Genomic DNA, 22,637 nt, shown 5'->3' on the forward strand with positions numbered 1-22,637 from the left:
TCCAATGCTTCACTCAGGGGGTAGATATGTTGAGATTACAGACTGGGGGGCTTGTGTCACATATAACTCTCTTATCCTGCTGTCGTTCCTGCTTTACTGCTCTCTGTGGGAATGTTAAAAGCAGCACTAATGTATTCCTTTTTCAGCAGTGCAATTTCAAGTCTTATCGTGGCTGTATTTGGAGGAAACCTCTGGCGCTTTTGCACGTGTTTATTCAACTCATCAAAGCCCTACCTCTTGATAACACCAATGAGGCTTCAAAGTTAATAAATCAGTCCAAGTGTCCATCAGTGCACACTAAAGGAATCAAATAAATGAATGGCTCTGTATTGTCCTTGTTTAGATTAGATCAATACGGCCTTGGTTTCTCACTGGGGTTCATTAACGTAATGCTGTTCTGTGAGACATTTCCATCGCCTCCTTTTCTGATCCCTTTGATGATGCTTAACCTACTTTGGATGAGCTACCGGCAAAGTTGATGCTATGAGGTCACAAATCTGCATGCAGAACATCCGCAGAAGCTCTACGGAGTAACACCAGAGGCTCAGCGAAGAGCAAAAAGTTGAAGTCGTAAGCACAGCTAAAGCCCATATCCAATTGTAAATATCGATAAATAGAAGAGAATTTGCATCAGAACCAATTTAAAATGTCTTTATCCAGATGCTTACCCCAGCTGTTTTTAGGTGCAGATTCTTATTCCATTTGCCGGCGTAATGAATATATTAGAGCTGTCTAATGATGACTTTCAGCATCTCCTCAGTAAGCAACCAGTCGCTATCAATTGTCCCTGCGTGCTCAATGATAAAATCCTCACTAGGAGGCAATTCCGTTAGCGGGGCTCACTGCTGGGATTTAATGGAAGGTTTTGGGAGATTGTGGATTCAGAGGCCAACGGAGGTTTATTATCATTGTGGATTTGTTGTATTTATTTATTTATTTTTGCGAGAGAGGAAGGCGCAGTTTGGATTATAGCGGGATGCTGAAAATGACTGGACTGGTGTGATCAGTGGCCGTGACATTGCACGTGCTTCCCTTTTTCTTTCCCTCTGCTGCGATATACCACCAAGGACAACTAAACATAGATTGAAATATATATTATGCTCACTGGACAACCCACGCAAAAAATTGATTACACAGTATCTTTATTATTGTGCTGGAGATTGCAAAGGTTTGGAAACAACAGTGCGTATATTCGCACTGAGAGTTGTTTCTAATATTAGCCGTACGAGACAAAAATAAACAGTGTCAATTAAAGTGAGCTGATTGTACTTTTTATGAAGAAATATAAACGGACATAGTTTTGTGGCATATCAACAAAATCACATCAATGTTGTTCAATTAAGGTTATATTATGTTCTGCTCAAATTGCAGTATATGAAATAAACCCGGAATAGAAAATGAAATTGTTTGCATAATATCCGACTGCCAAATAATCAATATTTATGTTCTTAGCAGAATGCTTCTTCATTCTTATAAAGTAAGACAACGATTAAATGAGTCAGACTCGAGAGTCATCGTGCCCCCGCTCGTTAAAATGCGCCATTTCCCCCCACACAGCTGTCCTGTATATCACTTTCCTCTTTAGACTGGCGTAGAAGTGCCAGAGGAAGGAATTAGTGGGTTTGAATCCTGCCACGTCACAGAACAGCATTGTTAGTGAAATAAAACTGAAAGAAAACAAAATCAAATGCAGATAATAAAGAGGAAGGAACAGCCACGGACTTTGAAGTGACATTTTTAATGGCCCAAATTTTCATGTCAAGTTTGTCACTTCACAAGAGAAGTTCATTTTTCTCCCACAGACGCACACATACACGCACACAAACAATCGCATAGCGCGGGTCTAAATATAGAACAGATGCTTGAACTCCTCTCTGTGCCATTCAGCTCTCAATCTGCCCGCACCGTCCTTTGTTGTGCACATGAAAATGCCTGTGGCTGTCCTCCTGCTAATGTCCGTGTATTCGGGCGTGGATGGGTGGTGGGGGAGTCGAGGGCGGGGGGCTTTCACACCAGTCAGGCTGCTAATCTCGTGCCACCGCTTCTTTACCTTTCACCTGCCATTGGCTTGGCCTGAGACTGCAGCGTCATCACCCACCGCTAGCTTAGCTATTGGGCAAAGTGCATACCTTTTAGTTGCTGTGATTTGTCATGAGATTGCCTGTCGGATTACGTTCCGCCTGCAAGCGCGCTGACATCGATGACCTTTTAGGAGTTGTTGGTCTGCAAAGATTGGGGTGTTGAGAGATCAGCAGCGGGTGCTTGTTGTTTCACGCAGGCTCTGACCTCTAGCTTGACCTACTGCTTCACTTTCATCATCTGCCAGGCCTGTTTTTCTGCTTTTTTACATCCAGGCTGAAAGAAATGCCTCACTTTTTTATCACCTCAACCAATCAGAAAGCTGGATGTATTGTTTTGATGGCTGTTTGTTAGTTTGGGAGGCAATATGTTGATCCATCCATCCATCCATCCATCCATCCATCCATCCATCCATCCATCCATCCATCCATCCATCCATCCATCCATCCATCCATCCATCCATCCATCCATCCATCCATCCAGCAAATTCAGAAGAGCATGCACACATTTGAGCCAGGCCATAGCAGCTTGTGTTTGCTGTCACTTTTTTTTTTTTTTTTCTTCCATGCGTGGCACGAGTAGTTCATTTGGGACCGCCAGGGTCAGATGTGTGCCGCGCCCCAGTCGTAGAGTGTTTTGACAGGCGATGCAGGATGGCCTGGCAGAGAGGAAGGGAGACACTCACTCAGGCAGAAAAGCGGTGGCTCAGGTCGAGGTCGTTTTCATTTTTGAGAATGGACATGACGAAGAAGACACCTCGGCAAGATGCTCGTCGTCCTCATGTCCGACAGCACTCAGTGCTGCGAGTGCAGACATTTTCCTGCAGCTGGTGGCAGCGTCTGATTACGTGCTCTACTAAACAACAACTCTGGGTTATGCAGCAGCCTGCTCGTTTGCTGGCCTGCATTGTCGACACACTCGCCTCTGTTGGACACGCCACCTGACAGATATGGTGTCACTATACGAGCACATGCGGCCAAAAACATTTATTCGCTTTCACGACAATACTATATTTCTAACTTTTATGTGCACCAGTGGATAAAAAAAGTGAGTCTTTGTCGTCAAAATGCACACAAGCGATCTACCAAGCGCTTACCGCTACTGCTGGCTTCTATCTTTTGGTGGCTTAATAAAAGTGTTACACAAAAATATACCCTATGTGGAGTCTTAGAAGAATATACAGGATTCATGGTTTAATTAAATTGACAAAAAAAATTAACCCGGGTCTTGTCTAAGATCATATTTAAACCACCAAGGTATAGTACCTCTCTTGCAAAGTATTGCAGGAGGAATGAAGTCAATTTGGCGAAGCCCGAGAGACAAGCCCAGTTCAAATTCAGGAGTTTTGCACGGTAGCACCAACTGAAGTTGTCTTTTCCTTAAACCCACACGACACTGTTTAGTCGCAATGTTTTTGGAGCTGTTTTGATATCGCAAGATTTGTTTTTCTCAGCCTTGTGTTCCCCTTGAGAAGCAATGGTGTCTGCTCGCAATCACATTTGGCGAGAGTGCGAAGAAGTGAAGCATAAAAACGTACAGATTCAGGCAGCAAGAAAGACATCAGACCTCTCCTCTACTTCCCCGCGTCAGCTAATTCAAGATTCTCATTCATTATTGATGCGCGGGGAGGCATGAATTTATCTGCTTTTCATTCCTCCAGGGCCCAAACTTGCAGCTTCTCTTAACCTTGTTTAGTCGTTGAGTGCCACAGCTCTGTTTTTCCAGTTGAGTCCAAACATCTTTTTGTTGTCTGAGCTTTACTGTCGTGATGGTATTTTACGGAAGCCGCATCTCAAACCAACGAGAAATATAAGAATTTGTGCAGCAGTGCCTTTCATTGGTCTCTATGGTGATGGCAGTGTGGTGCTTTTGAGACAGTGTTGGAGTTTCCTTTCATTCTCATCTGTTCAATTTCAACTGCCTATCACAACACGCTGCTATGGCTACAGCCTCTTGCAAGCATCTTGCCAGATCCACAATCACTCATCACCGTTTCCATGGCCGCATTTGTTTCAATCACTCGCTAGTGTGGTCAATTTGGTAACGCCAGTCCTCAAATGAGTTCTAATGGGATTCTTTACCTTGTTACAGTCATTTTGAAGATAAAATTACTTTGTTTGAACAACATTTGCATACACTTGTGTCATGTTCCATTAGGTTGATTAATATGGGCCTCTGGGGGATTCGACGTCGCTATGGTAACCGAGGTCCTTTCGACGTTTAGTGTTTGGAGTTCTGTGAAGAGACAGTTTGGGTAAATTTGCCCCCCTTAGTTATTTATGATGACGTCGTGATGGAACAGACCACATGACAGTGGAAATTAATTTAAACAGAGTAATTCAACGTAAATCTAGTTGGATATGGATGGAGCAACATACGTAGCCAAAACGACAATACTCAGTGGCATATCATTTATCTTTGAGGAAAAATAAAAATATTCCATTTAGTTACTCAGTATTTTTATCATGCAGCATTCATTTACCTAACTGACCTACTGACCACATGGCATATTTCTCGAACGTGATCTCATGTAGTTTCCCCATATGTTTGTCTCGATAGCTGGACAACTTGGACGAGCAGGCTGCGCAGATCAGAAGAGAACTGGATGGTCGTCTTCAGATGGCCGACCAGATTGCGCGGGTGAGTTTGACGCTGTGGGGTGGCTTTGACTTTGTCACATTGCTACTATGTTGTTGAAAAGGTGCGAGCCTACCACCCACAGAAAGTAGCGCTCTAATAAAGTGAAAAGTCAATTTATAAAAACACATTAGGTATGGTGGTATGATTTAAGGAGATCCAAAGAGCTGTATCAAAAAATAAAAATAAAGAGAAAAATAAAAATAAATGAATAACATTAAAAAACCTTTTCTTACTCTCTACAGGGAGGGAGGTTCCCCAAGTTTGTGTCAAAAGACATGGAAGCCATGTACATCGAGGAGCTCAAGTCTTCAGTCAACCAATTGATGGCCAATCTAGAGAGCATGCCCGTGTCCAAGGGCGGAGAGTTCAAGCTCCAGAAGCTGAAGCGAGGACACAACACCTCTATCATCGACATGGGCCAGGAGGATGAAAACACGCTGTCCAAATCCGATGTGGTCCTGTCCTTCACTTTAGAGGTAAAATCATTTGAGTGATTCAGTTGGTGAATGAAAGACTTACAAAGTGTATACAGTGTTGTATTCATTAGTGTGCAAAGAATCTTGTGATATTGATGACCGCCGAATAATGTAAAAAGAAAACAGCCTTCAAACTGGGGTAGCCTTCACGAAGGTGTTTCAATGTTAGCTACCTTCAAAGGATGCATCCTCTAAATCGGCGCATCAATGTTATCTAAAGCCCATATGGAAAAACATCTTTGCATGTCGCTGCAATACAGTTGTCTGAATCAGGATCCACAAAGCTTCCCTATCTGCTCCATACTAAGTTTAGAAACAGACAGCAGACTTTTGAACAGACGCTACATGAATAACAGGCTGACACTTGTCATAAATACCCCTTTACCTGCTCTTTAACGGCAGATATGAGTCATCTTGTTCTCAGCCTGTCTGAGATTGAGCTGCCGACTCGGAACGAGGAGCCATCGCATCTCGGTCCTCATGACGCAGAGCTATCTCCGCTCAGAATGCGGCATGTGCGAGAAGCAACACTTTTTTTTTTTGTGCGGCTCAATGCCGAAGAAGGTGCATCATTGTGATAAATGCTGCAAGAAATAAATGCAGAGCAATTGTAACGGGCACGTATTCATGTTTATGTGTGTATCCGGGTGTGTGGGCGGGTGGAAGGGTGACAGTTCCATAGAGGCCAATTATGCTGTATATTTACTGTCTAACTGGCTCTGCAAACCTCCTAAATTCCATCTGAAATCATCAACCCATCCTGTTGAAAAACGATTTTATACCCAGATGCACTTTGTATTTTTGTAGAATTGATTTCTTGTTCAGAAGAATGTGAGCTTGAGTCATCTTCATGATTTGGAAAAAATAGTATACAGATTTATTTAAGAGACTTTCACCAGGACCATATTATTCTAACATCTGCCAAATTTATTCATTGGGACATTTTGAAAAATGTCCCAAAAAGGTTGGATATTACTAATTGTTTAACAGAATAGCGCTGCTAAATTAGCAGCAAATCTCCTTGGTAGATGTGACATACTGGTTGGGAGAGAATTATGAATAAAAATAAATACACCTAGCAGATGTTATGACTCCAGAAGGAGCGACAAGTGTCTTTATTTACTCTTTACTTGGCGTATCTTTGTCCCAAATGACCTGTCTCGGTCAGTTTCTGTCACTAGCTGAAATAATGCTCTCCTTTGTTTCAGGTGTGCTTTCACTTTTGTGCTTGCGCATAATACTGCTCATAAACAAACAAACACAACAATCCAAACCTATACCTCGGGGGTCATAAATTCCGAATTTTGGTCGTAATCGTATTTCCTGTCGCTATGCCGCTTCGAAATCCCCGCTGCATGAAAACAAAAATAATTCATTGATGGCAGGCTGCAAAAAGACACATGCAAAGAAAAAAACACTTGTGTTTAGTTTTCCTTTCTGGGTGGTAATTTAAATCCAATAGTTTGTCTAAACTAGGACACGTGCCTACAGGTGGTGATCATGGAGGTCCAGGGCCTGAAGTCTCTGGCTCCCAACAGGATTGTTTACTGCACCATGGAAGTGGAGGGAGGAGAGAAGCTCCAGACTGACCAAGCCGAAGCATCCAAGCCAACGTAAGCCAACGTGTTGTCGGTCACACGTCAGGCAAAAACAGGAACTCTGACAATCAAAATGGTGCATTGTTATAAAATTATAAAATTAGTGCAAGTTATTTTCAAACAGGTTTTGTATTGGATTTAATGATGTGTTTGCACCTTGTGGTGAGGGTATTCTAAGTTAATGTTCTGTGAGGTAATGGGCTGCTGGTAGGTGTTAAAATTCACACTTTCTCAAGTCTGTCTTAAGTTGGTCACACCTACCGAGAAGCAGTTTTAGTGGAAGCGATGCATGACAAAATGAGCTTTGCCCCCACACACAAAAAACAAAAAGAGGTTGCAGCATCCAAAGCAATTTCTTGCCACTAAAAATGTCCGCAACAAAAACTGACAATTTGAAATGCAATGTCGGGGTCACTCTATTATCCCTTTAAACCGAAATGGATTACCTGATTTGAGCAAGTCTTTGGCATCCTTCCGTTCTGCAGCCACTAAGTCACTTTGCGTGACAAGGTGAGTGTTGATTGTGATCTTCAAATCCTGCCAAATTCAGCTTTTGAGGTGTCTGGCATAAAAACAACAGAATATATTTAGCGCAAGCATCAGGAAGGTAGAATATTAGGGGACTGTGTGTGTCTATAAACAATAAACTGTCTGATCTTTTTTTATTTTGCTTTTTTATTGTGTTATTATGTGGCAAATTGGCTCCGGTGTCAAAAAAATAGAGCATATCTTATTATGAACTGATTTCATTTCCTATCTGAGTTCTATGACAAAGGCGAGAGGAACAAAAGTGAAACCTTTTCCCATACAGCAGTTCATAATGTTCCAAGGTGATGAAGTCTCTGATGTTGTGGGGTGTCATGGAAACTGACCTCCGGAGTCTTCTGTGTTGTGTCTTTCAGCTGGGGGACCCAAGGGGACTTCACCACCACACACCCTCTGCCTGCTGTCAAGGTGAAACTATTCACCGAAAGCACCGGCGTGCTGGCGTTGGAGGACAAAGAGTTGGGCAGGGTAACGCTTTTGCTTCTCTTAAAACCAAACATGTGTGCGCAAGGATGGAGATGTCTTTGTTGCTGTGTTTTGATCGACCGCTGAAAGCTTAAAACTCAGTTTGCAGATTTCCACGTTGTACATACAATAGGGGTTCTTCAACTTTCTTTTTGGATCGACAGTGTGTACCCATAAATTCCACAGGATTGAAAAATATGTCAATTTTTAGGGAACATTTTTTTTAGTCATTCATTTTAAATTCATATGTAAATTCAACATTGTGATATTAAAGTCATAATTTTCAAGGAAAATTGTAATTATTACAAGACATTATTTCAGTGTAATTATAACAATGCCAAGATTTACACACTGTTCTCATCATATGAAAATCAATTTGTATATTTCCAAGATGACATCCTCATCATATTAATTAAATTCACTTGAACAAAGGAGAAAAAAGTCACAATTTCATAGAATATTAAAAATATGCCTCACAATATTGCATCTATTATTCTGGAAAAAAAAAAAATTCTCCTTTGTGCCACAAGAGCAGATAGGTAGGTTGTCAAGGTCGCCCTTATAATGACACCAATGCTCTTGTGCTTCTTTCAAGCCACTCTATCTACCTTTCAAGGGTAAATTTGTGTGTAGCGGTCCTTCGGGAAAGCTAGCAAAGTGGTGATATATTGGCGATTACTCGACGGTCTCAGAAGCAGAGATGACCTTGGTGTAGCATCAAGGCCTTATGATCTCCCACTGCAGCAACCCTAGCAGGAAGGAAGTCAGACTTCCTCAAAGCTCTTTAATGCACCAAAGAGAGATTAGACGGAGGCAGCGGGAAACGTTAGCCTGTTTCTTTGCCTCCCTTCCTTTTAGTCGTTCACTTACGAAACAAGTCAACGCTCGCAAGCCGAGTCAGACAGGACAAAGAAAACGTTCATCACTCGGTTTTTGATCTGCTTGAAATGCAGGTTGTCCTGCATCCGACTCCCAACAGTCCCAAACAGTCTGAGCTCCATAAGATGACTTTGACCAAGGCTTGCCCCGACCAAGACCTCAGGATCAAACTGGCCATTCGCATGGACAAACCTCAAAACATGAAACATTGTGGGTAAGTAAGACTGCGGGTTCTTCCATGCCGTCCTAGTATAGACTACTTAGCTCGTTGGCCTCGTTTCTAGGCAAGTACTGCGGAAAAAATACTGGGAAGTATACAACACCCTCTGGTGGACACCACAATAAACTTTTTTTTCCCCATCGCTTGGTTGATATGTTCCACAATGATCAAGGGAAAAAAGCCAGTTGTTTGTAAAAATATGGTATATGTTGTAATGAGGCCCTTCTTTTGTTTTTGTGTCTGAATGTTCTGGCAGGTATCTGTGGGCTTTTGGGAAGAATGTCTGGAAGCGCTGGAAGAAACGTTTCTTTGTTCTTGTGCAAGTGAGTTTTTTTTTTTAGATCAATCTTGCTTGAATAAATAATATGCTCTTCAAGTTTTCACAAGAGTATTATAGTGAGTGGTGTTTATTTTATTCGCTCTTGTAGGAAAATGCGCTACCAAAATATTTTATTTGTATTTAAAGAGACCCATTAATTATACAATACAGTTTATGGTATTTAAAAAGAGAATAATTTGTCACTTTGTTTCATAGGTCAGCCAGTACACATTCGCCATGTGCAGCTACAGAGAGAAGAAGTCCGAACCACAAGAGCTTCTCCAGCTTGACGGCTACACGGTGGACTACAGTGACCCGCAGCCAGGTAAGTGGACATCAGCCCCCCTAAAATTTTATTTTTCCATTCAGAGGCTGAAAGCTTGATTTGTCACTCTTGTGTCAGGCTTGGATGGCGGAAGGGCTTTCTTCAACGCAGTGAAGGAGGGCGACACTGTGATCTTCGCCAGCGATGACGAGCAAGACCGCATTCTGTGGGTGCAGGCCATGTATCGTGCCACCGGCCAGTCCCACAAGCCCGTCCCGCCCACTCAGGTCCAGAAACTTAACTCCAAAGGGGGCGCCTCGGCCCAAATGGACGCTCCCATCTCTCAGTTCTGTAAGTAGGCCGAAGCGCGCCGCTCTGATGTAGACCGTAGCTAGTTTCTATTCACGACGCAGTGACGGCTCATGAATGTCTCACGCTCATGCGCGCCACACTTGCGCTCACAAACGTGCTGGTAGAACTAACACACAAGCACGCACACACACACCCATACACAAACACACGTCTTGACCTGTCACGGATTGGACCGGCGATCATTCACTCCCAAAGGTGCCAACCCAACAGGCTCCTCCCATCAGCTCACAAGCAACGACCACCTTAGAAAAGATATGTGATTCGAGCTGACGTCAGCGTGCCCCCGCTCAGGTTCCAAACTGTAGGCCAGTTTTATTCTCTACCCAGATGTGTTTTATAGAGTACACCCGCCCCACATGTCAGGTAGAAAATCCAAGGTAAGATTGCAGTCGTGTGGAATCCGTCGCCAATTCTGTTTTTGATGTCTCTTGTCCCCCCCTCTCCCAAAGTGAATCTGAACTGCAATTCTTATCACTCTCAATTGGTGAAGTAATTAGTCATAGATCCTGCTATTCAGTAAAGAATAAGAATGTTCAGTGTGCATATTACAGCATATTGTGTCAAGAAAATCCCCAAAGGAAACCTTATGGCATTCTTTAAACCCAGCTCCCAGACAACAAAAGACATCCACAATAATAAAGCTCCTCTTCTCTTTGAACCGCATAACTGCCTTCAAATTGCATTCAAATTGGCCTAAATTGGCTCAGCTCCTCCGAACCCTATCACATAAATTCTATGTTGTTTCTCCATTGGTTTCTTTGTCCAGTATGTGATCGTTCTTGTGGTTAGTTGACTCCTTTGACGCCAGCCGTCGCCATTCAAAGCCTCGCCACAGTGACACGACCTCACCAATCCCTCGACCCCCCCAACCCTGAAACATTGTGGCACACTGCGCAAACATGTTTCACCCCCCCCCGGTGGTCTTGAATGGCACTGGGATCATAATGTACATTGCCCTCCTGACTCCGCTGCAGTGAAAAACAACAGTCCTGGTTAGGTTCCGATTGGATTTTGGAAAAAAAAAAAAATCGCTTTGAGATATGCCTTCCGAGCCAAGTAAGACACTGTACTGGACATTATCTATTAATAAAATGACAAAATATTTTTTTTATTAAAATATAACAGATATACTGAATAGGAAATGTGGCCCTATGAGGCGACTTTGAAATTGTTAAATAAATATTGTTGCATTTATACCAGTATGAAATATATATATATATATATATATATATATATATATATATATATATATATATATATATATATATATATATATATATATATATATATATATATATATATATATATATATATATATATATATATGTATATATATATATATATATATATGTATATATATATATATACATTTAGAAATACAAGAGCATATTTTTGCTGTTATTAGGCCAGCAGAGAATGCCCGAACATAATAGCACCTCGTTGACCTTTCCCTGGCCTTCCTCTAGACAGGTATGTTTTGCCACTTTAAAAGATAATAGTGCGGTATCTAATCAGTAGCTCTCCACTCTTAAGTACCGGCCTAAAACGGACAACAAAACACTACAGTGGCGTGACGGGGGATGCTAAACGCTCTCTTCCTTCTCTCCTCCTCTATCGCCTCAGCGTCCTTTGTCACACGTCGTCCTCACATGTACTCACAAGCCACGAGGTCTCGTGTCGGTATCGGTTTTGTTGTTGTTGTTATTGTTGTTGTTGTTTTTTTCTCAGTTGTGTTTTCTTCATGCTTTGCCTGTCTACCCTTCTTCAGTAATGCCGCTAGCTGCTCGGTCAGTCAGGGTCTCTCGTGATTGCTCTCCTCCAGCCTTGTTGCTAGTCTTTATGTTATTCTGGTTTGTCCCTTCTTACCCTGCTGTCTTCTAGCTGGACTCAAGGGTAAGTGCTTCCCTGTAGCCGGCACAGCTCAGATAATCCCCGCCGATTATCTGACAAATGCAACGCTCTTTCTTTCTGCCCCTCTCTCTCTCTCTCTCTCTCTCTCTCTCTCTCTCTTTTTTTCTCTCTCTTCTTCCTGCTCTTTCTCCTCCCTCTGCTTCTTCTTCATGTCTCGCTTCATGTCTTTAGATCTTAGTTGAGAACTTTTTGACTTTTTTTTTTCTCTCCCTCCCCTTTTTTGACAACCTCCACTTGAGGATTAAATTCTAGAAGCATCCATTAGTCCCAGTATAGGTTGCATGTCTTTATTCTAAGAACGTTTTATTTTTCAGTCTTTTTTTTTTGCTTAGTACTTGGTTAGAGTGGATATGATAGTTGTTCCTGCATAATTGCCTTCTCTCCTTGCTCACATTGGTAACCCGATCCCTCAAGAGTAAAGCAATTTGATAACTAGAATGAAGATGGATTGGCTTGAAGTATGAAATATTTGCATGAATTATTAATAAGATGTTACAGAGCTGCAAACAAATCTTTAATATTATCTCAAAAGAACATGTCTAATTCATTTGATGCAAGGTATGTGTGACAACGTGCTTTACTATAGAGGGCTCAATTTGCTCAGACCACGTTTTGCTTCTTCCTGCCTTAACGAGAGTTGGCAACTATGTATGCGGAGTATTCTGAATGCCAAAGACAAGGAGAAGCTAATGCCGCCCCTTCTTCCAATGAAATACTCCGGAACTCCCCCCTTCTCTTGCAATAGATGGGCCTGTACACGTCAAAACAAGTCCAGTGGTAACGCCTCCAGAAAGCCAAGATCCCATTTCGCATTTGCTTTGCCTGAATCGGAGGACACTTTTGTCATGTGTCCGTTTAGTTTCTGCCAGTTCAGGAGGTTCCATTCATCACTCCCTTCCCCTCATCTCCCAGAGAATGAATGATAGAGTTCTGCCTGTTGGCTTCATGCTATTTACCCATACTTGCACTAAACTGCTACCCTGTTAGAGTTATTTGGTAGTGACATGCCTGATAGTCTGCTCGGTAGATGACCATGAACACACTGCAACATATTCCAGTATTGTCAACTTGCAAATGCGTAGAGAGAGAAAGAGAATTCAAAGGGAATGCAATTCAAAAAGATCAAATCTGAACACCTGGGAATGCATGGCGTGTAAAATTCACACCGTTTGTTCTCCAAGCATGTGCTCATTTGATTGCAAACGTACTGGCTTATATTCTTGCTGTTATTTTTTGTAAGATGGAATTGTGCCATAGTGTTGAGCAAGCTCATTGCACTTACTCACTATGCCCACACTTATTCGAAATAAAGAACATATAGGCCAGGCACCTTCTGCTCACACTTGTCTCACTCGCCCAACACCCTGCAATATTGCTTCTTGGTAACTGGGCCATGAGTAACCCTTTCCTTTTTCCTCTATTTTGTCTTATTGTCCACTTTCCTGGTTGTCTTTTCAACCCTTATATCCATCAGTGTCCTCCATCCTCACTTTGTGTTGTCACACTCCATATGTTCACATTAGCTCACTTGTCCTAACACTCTGACGTCCTCGTGCACATTTTGACTTGTCGCCTCGCAGGTTTTTCCTCCTTAGATTAGGGGCTAACCGTAATTGTCCTTAGTTTCCTCCCTTTGGAGTGTGTCTCAGAATGCCAATTGAGCCCCCCCCTTCTGGCCCCCCCATCAGCCTTTCCCACCTGGAGGTTGACAGATGTCCTCTGTGCTCTCTCCTGACCCGGCCCCCTGAATCAGGCCAGCCCATTCCACCCCACACCTCTCCCGAGCCATTACCACCTTGTCTGTGTGTCACGGACCTGACACCTGTCACTCACACATAGGATATGACAACGATATGCACTCGCAGCCACTTCATTAAGTACACCTGCACAATCGAATGAGATCAAATGCAAGAGCTGTATCCATGCATATAAATTATTTCTCGGAATTAGCATCCAATTGATCATATAGTATTTTTTTTTCATTGACAACATTCAGTGAAAACATTCAAAAGTGTGCACCGACTCTCACCCAAAGTCAGTTGACATAGTTTCCAGTTCACTTGTGTTTTTAATGACTCGATGGAGATAATGTAGCCTGAGAAATGAAGGATGGTTGAAAAAAAAAAGTTAACAAATGAGAAATGACAACAATACACACCCAAAGTGAATGGGTTCTTTCTTGGCCCAAAGTTTTGCACAAATTGTTTTCTTTGTTTTTCCTGTCAATTTTTAATTGGCAAACTACTTCCTGATTTAGAAGCAAATGACATTTTCTCAACATTCAGAATAAATGGAATGACTTTTTCTATTTTTTTTTTACATTCTTCAGCTGACTGCTCCTTTTTACTCAAATGAAGGAAATTGAAAATATATTTCTCGATCCACATTTAGATTCCAAAAGTAATACTAATTGTATGTACAATATATTGTAGAATTATTATTATTATTGATACAGTCTTTATTTGAACTCATTAGATTGTGCAAGTACACAAATGTGCTGTGACTTTTCACCGAGTAGGATTTCAATTACAGATTGAATGATCAGTCATCAGCCATGCTCATTTCAATTTCACTCAAACAATCTCCTCATTGGCTTTGACACTGAGGAGATTGATAGCTAACTAGTTAAATTAAAACTATGCTGCTTTTTCCTCTGCGGCATCCAGAGACACTTCTTTGATATAGCTGAGTTTATAGCACACGAGTGGGTGACAAACAACTAATAGGAATGGCAGAATCTATTGACGACATTGATGGGAAGATTTTTATGATTTTATTTTTAAGAACATCATGCAAACCATCAGAGACTGTGACACTGCATGCACATTCAACGGAAGCGCTTGTCGCTCCTAGCCTATCTTGATAAAGTCAGATCTCTTTACGCTGTCTGACACAATGCAAGTTGACAATGTAAGCTGTTAATGTTTATAATTTGCCCTTAGAAAACCCCCCCTCCCCTTCACCAGCAACAACAAATTTAGATATTCCCTAATGTTTCTGTGTCATGTCCAAGACTTAGCGTGCGCCTCACTGACATCCTCTCCTCTGAACCGTGTGCTTCTTCCTGTGCTGTTGGCTGGATAGATGCTGACAGAGCTCAGAAACATGGCATGGATGAGTTTATCTCGGCTAACCCCTGTAGCTTTGACCACGCCTCGCTTTTTGAGATGGTGCAGCGGCTCACCTTGGACCACAGGCTCAACGACACCTTCTGCTGCTTGGTGAGCTCCGTGACTGAACTGACTTTTTTTTTTTTTTTTTTTAATGAGGGTTGCTGACTGCCCTTTGTGCCACGCAGGGATGGTTCAGCCCGGGCCAAGTGTTTGTCTTGGACGAATACTGTGCCAGGAACGGTGTCCGAGGTTGCCACAGGCATCTGTGTTACTTGCGCGACCTGCTGGAACGGGCGGAGAGTGGTGCCATTATTGACCCCACGCTTCTGCACTACAGCTTTGCGTTTTGTGCCTCCCACGTACACGGGAACAGGTGTGCACAAATCTCTGTTTTTCAATGTTTTTCAATTTGTGACAGGCACACAGTTTGTAAGAGAAATGAAAATACAAATTGCTCTACCATTAGGACGGGGAAAGCAATCATCACATCATTTATTTTATGTCTTTACACATTTATTATTTTTTTATGTGTGTGTTTGATTTTAATTTTTTGCTTCTATGTTGATTTTATTGACAGGACTATAATGTGTTTTTTTGTGGGTTATTTTAACACATTTATGGAGTGAAAAACTTCCTTTATGGAGTCTATTGGCCAAGCTTCTTAAGTAAGGCGGCAATGTGCCTTAACGTCAGACAACATTTTCGTCCTGTGTTACCGTATGTGACTATACGCATAGTGAGTACATTATATAAAGCAATTCGACTTAATTCCCTCATTCCCACCCCACCCACTTCTCTAAGCACTGAGCCATATAATTATTGAAGCAACCATTACTATGAGGCAGTACAAGATTATAGTAATCTTTAGCGTAGAATAAAAATAATCATATTATGAAAATGTTGCATTTAATCAAGAGGTCACAAGAGTTCCATAAATGCTCTGGGTTGAAATTTACATTTCTAACCTAATTCACCACATTTCTTTTGTCAGTAAATCAAGTCTGTCTTTTTCCCCATTGACCAAACAATAGCCTGCAGAAAACACATTACAGTTCCATAAATACAGTCGCTGTATTGGCTTTAATTTTTTGTTGTTAACTATTTGCATATGTCCACGTGTTTCCTTGTTTTTTCTTTGTGTTCTTTTCTTTCTGTCCTCTGTTGCCCTAGTTTCTTACTGTCCATATTATTCATCCTCCCATGCGTCCATTAAAGTCAGAGAGGGCCGCAGTTACTGGGGGCCGCTGGGCTACGAGGCCCTATTGAGCCCAAAGAGCTCCCAAAGGCCAAATCCTGTCTCGAAACGAGCACGCTTCATATTCAAGTTTAGAAAGAGAAAGGATTCCAAAGTCTCTCAGGAGTTCAACAGGTGAGACATTGTCATCAGAAGTGCGTGGCGTTGACAAAAGTTGTACCCTAGCAAGAGTACTGTTAGCAACATAAGAATCAAGTAAAAATAAAAAGTAATCCTCTGAGTGGGTATTCATTGAAATACTCGAGTAAGTAACATCTGCTATTTATCAGTCATTAATCAGAGGTCAAATAGACAAAAACATTAAATAGGAATGTGCCTCTTCAAATATTGCCCTACAATATCACCAACCACAAAGGCTGAGGCAAGCCGATACAAAAAAAAGTAGTGAGCAGAATGTAGGTCAACGTTAAAAACCGTGTTGCATATTGATAAAAGTACTCAAAAGTAAAACGGATGTTGCGTGAAATTTACTCTGACAAATGCAATCCATCCAAGAAGTTACTTGCTCGTAGTTCAGCTGGAAAAGACCTGCGGGCTTTTCACTTATACAGCATTGGGTTTGTGAACGTGTGTGTGCATGTGTGTTACCCTTCAAATGTGTTTGCGTGATTCTCACAGGCCAGACGGGTTGAGCACCGTCAAAGTGGACGAGAAGGAACGATTTGAAGACATCAAAGAGCGGTTGCGTGTGATATTGGAAAACCAGATTGTAAATTTCAGGTGACATACACAGTAATACACACACTTTGAATATGACTTTCAAATCAATATGAACATCTTTCCTCATCCTCTCCGTGTAGATATTGTTTCCCCTTTGGCCGTCCAGAAGGTGCACTGAAGGCCACCTTATCTTTGCTGGAAAGGGTTTGTACCAATTTGAAATACTCGTTCATAAATAGAATACTTACTGAACAGCTACATTAGATACTCTTGCTTAATCAGAATCACACATCTATCATAATTGTGTTTTATTAATTCCAATAATTCTCACTAGGAGTATTGTACCAATAGTGGTCACATACTCCCTCTAGCGGTAGGCAAAAAAAAGGCCCAAGTACAATTTAGTTGTATTTCACGTTTTCAATCTAATACCATTCCATTTAATTTTTAACATTTTTCATTTCCCCCATATCTAAGGTCAATCCGTGCATAAGGTTAAAGTGGCTCATAAAAGCACTTTATGGGTTTGAACTTTTATTCTCAAGGGCCTCATTTGATATTGAAAATGGTCAAAGGGGTCCGGTCATTTGTAGATGAGTTAAAAATGCATTTGCAAAAGTAGTTTTTTTTTCTACCGTAGTAATGTTTTTTTTCTTTTCTTTTTCTAATTAATGTCAAGACAATGAATGAACCAATTAGCAAAATGTAAAATGTAAGAAAAGAACAGGACCCCTGTGCCTTACTTTGCCCACACTTAGAATAGATGACATAAGTGTTCCTAATAAAATGCCCTGTCTGTGCTGTTAAACCAAGTGAACGTACATCAGCAGGTCACACATTTCTCTTTAACTGTGACCCGGCCTCAGGTCCTGATGAAGGACATTGTGACACCCGTCCCTCCGGAGGAAGTTAAAGGAGTCATCCGCAGATGTTTGGAGCAGGCTGCCAACCTCAACTACCAACGCATTAAAGAATATGCTAAAATTGAAGGTAACCATATGATCTTCTCTTTGGACGATTATAACTGTGAATGTATCTAAAGTGGTTTAGGTGATGTCATTGTTTTGGGTGACAGAAGAAAACAGCAGAAAATGCTGACTTGTTATTTTTGTGTCATAAATTCCACACTAAGCTGAAGCAATCCCTTTTAACTGTTTTTGTCTCTCATTGAATCCACACTAATGTACTTTGCGAATTAATCTACATAAAATTTTATATTTTAGGTAAACAGAAATATTAAGGTGATGATGTGTAACATGAATGTATTTTTTGTGTACATTTTTAACCAAAGACAAATTAACATAGCAATAATCTTTTTTGTTGATGGTTGTCAATATATTTTCTTTATTATGAAGCCATTATATTTGTGTTTGTGTTTAATGTACTAACAGCGTGGAACTGCAGAATATGCACTCTTATCCGTATCTGCAACAAAATATAAAGGATATTTTAATATGTAGTTCTTCTTGGGCCTGACTGATTTAATTGGCTGAGATCTCTTTATTCGTTTTTTTTTTTCATAAACGTTAACAAAATACAGCATTAGATGAATATAATGACAATTCAAACATCACCGCCCACATAAAAAAATGAGCAGATTTTTGCAGATCTTCATCATGGTTGTAAATTTAAACAAATGTGAAATGCCAATATATAGTAAAAGAGTCATAACCGCTAAGAGACCAAACAACAAATTTTTTCCCTACATATTTCTTTTATTCACTCGATCGATCGGAATTTCCTTCTGCCAAATATCACAATCTGTTTTCCAAAAATGAATACTGGTCGGGCCCAAAGTTCTTCTATATTAGACACACTGCAATATAAACACAGCCTGCTTGGCACTTGTTCTGAAGAGCAAGAGAAGACAGCAAGAGACTCCACTTGTCTTTCCGCTCTCTTTTGTCCCAGATGATGTCTCTCTCACTCGCTGTCTCAGTGCAATAACTCTCTCCTTTGTTTCAGGGCCGCTTTAGCTCTGTGCTGTTCAATAGTTCAACTTGCCCTTTGTGTAGAGGTGTGTGTGAGTAAAAATGCATTCAACTCCCCCCTCCAAAAAAGCCCTCAAATCTGTCCAAGCTGATATCTGTCGTTGCGGTGACTCCTCGACAATGTGGACATGGCGGTCCTTTCTGAGTCACAGCTCCCAAAGGAATCACACTGTTGTAGCCTCTACTAACACCCCCCCCGAAGTCTTCTCAACCTTCCCTTAACACCCCCCTTCCCCCCTGCCACCTCGAAATCCCAGCAGCTCTCCTGCCACCTCTGTCTCCCGCTATCTTCCCTGTCGACTCTGCTTACTTTTCCTCTCCCACACGGTTGCTTGGCGAGCTATCGGGTGACGTTTTGTAAAGTGGGATGCTGGGATTGATCGGATCCAAGCCAGCATCCGCCACCTTGCATGTGCTTTGAGACGTCATCTCGATTCACTCGCAGGCGCTTTGCGTGGCATAAAACCGCAATGATGTCATGTGTGCCAGTGGGTGGACTTGGTTACTCATGCTCCAAGAAGCAAGCAGCAAAGTGGCAATGCAACCAGGCAGTGAGGATGTGAATATATGATTGACATGTAGACCGCTCAATCGCTGCTTGAACAGTGAGTGAAAATCCCGGTAGCGACATTACAATACAACTTGTGATGGATGAATCTTAGCTCCCGAGTTTCAATAGGGGACTTATGGGAAAAAAAATCAGATAATGGAAAGGACCAATGATGGGAACTAATTTTGCTACTCTACTTAATTAGATTTTTCATTTACAGATCTGTACTTTAATTTACCTTTTTTTTTTTTTTTTAAATGAAGTCTTAGAGTCTTCTCTGCATCAATGTTACTTGGCTGAGCACGTCATTTTAGGATCTCATAATTCAGTCAAAATTATTACAGAGAACTTTTGACTCGCATGCCTACCGTTTTGCCGGATTGCGGAACCATAAAATATCCTGCCAAGAAGTCGATACAGTCTTGATAGATCTTTGCAGTTCTGAGTTGAGGTTACCACAGATGGTTTTTTTCCCCCCGCATCAAGAAATGATACCAGCATCATATATAAACGACAATAATGACAAATACTTTTTAATTTTGTATTCCAGTGCATATGAGAGTATGCACTTTAGCGTGTGAGTACTTTATCCCCCACAAGCCTGATCGTCTTGCCACCCCACTGCACACTGCCACTGTTTCATGCCTCGAAAAGAACTGCTCAGTGTGCTAAAAAGATATTAAGGAGAGACAGCCTTACTATCTTGCTCCGCTCTGTCAGCTGACCTCCCGCTGTCCTCATGAGGCGTCTCTTATTTTTTTTTTGCAATTACCCCGAGAGCATCTCGGTCTCACCCGGACAACCGTCCTCCCATCAGCTTGGCGCCTCCAACATCCCCTCGTCTGACCCCTGCCTCTTGCATGCCCCGATCCTTTTTTTTTGTAGGGAAAAAGAGGGAAATGTTTGAGCACCCTGTCTTCTGCTTGGCGTCTCAAGTGATGGATTTAACCATCCGTGAGTACCTTCACCCCCAAACCCTCACACCTCATACCCTGCTCGGCCTTCCCTCTCTCTACCATGCGTATTGATTTATTTATTTGTTTGCTTTTATGTGTGAGACTGAGTGTCCAAAAGAAGCAGTCGGGAGATCCGAAGCAGCACCACAGAATCAGCCATTTTTGTTTTAATTCGAACCATCTGCTTGGGGTGGATATGAATGAGCAGTCTGGTCTGTGAGCTTCTTTCTTTTGGTTTCAATGCACATTCCTTTGACTTGAATGCATTTTTACATTGCTTACATTGATATCTCCTCCAGTCATGTGGTCTGATCATGTGTCAGTGATGTGCCGTGCCCGACAGGTAGGCTTGGGACAACTGGGGGTTGTGAACATGATAGGCTGTTTTCAATGGAAGCGCTTTGTTTGTCCTAATTTGATCTTTCGCCAATCGTTCAGTGTGTCCTGTCTGATCCCGCCAGATGTCTTAATGTGTGTCTTAATGAGCTTTTTGTACGTTTGTTAACAAGCATCTTACCACTTTTTTCATTCACAGGTTACGTTACAGCGTCTCTGTTGTGATGATGTTTGTCTGTTGCCTAGACTCTTATTTGCTGGAGCCCAAGCCCTCATATTATCAGATGGGGGCTGAGACCTTCCCTTAAGACGCCCCCCCCCCCCCCCCCACACACAGCTTACTTAGCATTCTAATTCTAAACATCTGTTTATCTTCTCTCTCCCCCCCTTTCGCGCTGAAGTTGAGAAAGGTCAAAAGGATCAGAAGGATCCAGGTGAACTCATGTTTTGTTTCTGGCTTAGAAACACACAGTAATAGTCTAAACTGAACACACACACACACAAACAGTGGACCCCCGCTATTTGGGAGAGATTTGGATAAAGACGTCACATGACTAGCTAAAATCCAGGTCTAATTTTATTGCCTTGGGTGGGGAAATCTATTCCCCCTCCAAAAATGTGAGGAAATGTCAGCAAAAATTAAATAACCCCAAAATATAAATTATTGGAAAAAAAATCATGGTTCGCCGAACCACGAGTATGTGAGGGTCCACTGTATATTATAAACAATATACATGCACAGAGTACACACGACACATGCCATACATGTATTTAATACAGTATACTGAATAATGTATACAAAACATATACCTGCATGCTTTGAGTAGTTAATTGATGTGTAGCGTCTTCTTCCATAAAGTATATTATAAAAACGGATAATATACTGCACTATATATGCATGTCGTTAAGTCGCGTCTTTTTATGGGATGAACACTCAAACTGGCCCTAGCCTAACCAATTCACATTCAAATGACTTTATATCTCATTTTACTACTAACAGCGCATTCCATATAAGAATTCTCCTTGTAATAATGCAAAAATAAAACCAAATAACGTCATTTACTGTCAAAGCAACGATGTATTCTCCAAATCAATTAATTCTTTTTGTTGACAGCATCAATTGCGGTTTAACCACAGCAAACATAATGAACATATTCATGTATTTTAATGCAATGGAGACACTTGCAGTGAAGGCTTCAGGATATTAAATTAGTTTTGGAGATACATTAAACCTAGATGTACAGTAGGACATAAATGTTTGATCAATAGACTGTAAATTACAAAAAAAGTTTCCCTCAAATTGGATGTTCTTAAGGGGCCTTAGTTACGTGTGTGTTTGTTTGTTTATATGTTTTCATTTGAGTTACATGTTAACTTCAATACGTCATACCATCCGCCTCCGCAATGAATAAGCATGCGATTTGAAGCTGTTTGCAAAATATAATATACAAACGATGCTTTTAAATTGACTCCTTTTGATGTCAAGGTCAAGTGATACCAATACTGTATCTAATTTTCTTTTATGGCTGATTACCTGAAGCAGCTCCAAATACAACCGCTTCATCAATGCAACTGTTCCGTGTGCATTTTTCTTTATGTAACGTTGCACTTCCATCTGGGTGTCGAGTTCACACGAGCTTGACATCTCGTGTTGCTTTTTATCCCCCAGCCCTATATGCACTCAAAGTGACAACATCCTTCTATTTGGAATAAATATCACAAAGGTCTTTTAAAAAAAAAAAAAAACATAGTCCCAGAGGTCCCTTTCGCGCTCAATATTTTATTCTGTGCTTGACTAACCACCCTTCCTTCACCCTCATCGTTCTGTCTCAGAGAATGCGGGCCGCTTAGTCACCCCTGCCAAAAAGCTGGAAGAAACCATTCGCCTGGCCGAGTTAGTCATTGAGGTCCTTCAACAGAACCAGGAGCACCACGCCGAGGTGGGTGAGACGCTCCACCTCAAAACACTCGAATCCCTCGAAGCTTATCTCCATGAGTCTTGAATG

At 41.4% G+C, this 22,637-nt stretch overlaps 1 protein-coding gene across 1 annotated transcript in view; it reads left to right on the forward strand.

Moving 5' to 3' along the window:
* Nucleotides 1–22,637, forward strand: part of cadpsb (Ca2+-dependent activator protein for secretion b) — a 49,918-nt gene that overhangs the window by 14,668 nt on the left and 12,613 nt on the right. The window contains exons 4-18 of the mRNA XM_085923434.1: nucleotides 4,639–4,719; nucleotides 4,962–5,195; nucleotides 6,687–6,808; nucleotides 7,696–7,807; nucleotides 8,758–8,897; nucleotides 9,160–9,226; nucleotides 9,439–9,547; nucleotides 9,626–9,838; nucleotides 14,855–14,991; nucleotides 15,069–15,256; nucleotides 16,103–16,252; nucleotides 16,757–16,858; nucleotides 16,939–17,002; nucleotides 17,665–17,788; nucleotides 22,465–22,571. Of these exons, the coding sequence (XP_085779560.1) occupies nucleotides 4,639–4,719; nucleotides 4,962–5,195; nucleotides 6,687–6,808; nucleotides 7,696–7,807; nucleotides 8,758–8,897; nucleotides 9,160–9,226; nucleotides 9,439–9,547; nucleotides 9,626–9,838; nucleotides 14,855–14,991; nucleotides 15,069–15,256; nucleotides 16,103–16,252; nucleotides 16,757–16,858; nucleotides 16,939–17,002; nucleotides 17,665–17,788; nucleotides 22,465–22,571 (1,950 nt within the window). The remainder of the gene's footprint in view (nucleotides 1–4,638; nucleotides 4,720–4,961; nucleotides 5,196–6,686; nucleotides 6,809–7,695; nucleotides 7,808–8,757; nucleotides 8,898–9,159; nucleotides 9,227–9,438; nucleotides 9,548–9,625; nucleotides 9,839–14,854; nucleotides 14,992–15,068; nucleotides 15,257–16,102; nucleotides 16,253–16,756; nucleotides 16,859–16,938; nucleotides 17,003–17,664; nucleotides 17,789–22,464; nucleotides 22,572–22,637) is intronic.

Source organism: Syngnathus leptorhynchus, chromosome 11 (assembly GCF_054491065.1).
Source record: "Syngnathus leptorhynchus isolate UIUO chromosome 11, UIUO_Slep, whole genome shotgun sequence".
NCBI lineage: Eukaryota > Metazoa > Chordata > Actinopteri > Syngnathiformes > Syngnathidae > Syngnathus > Syngnathus leptorhynchus.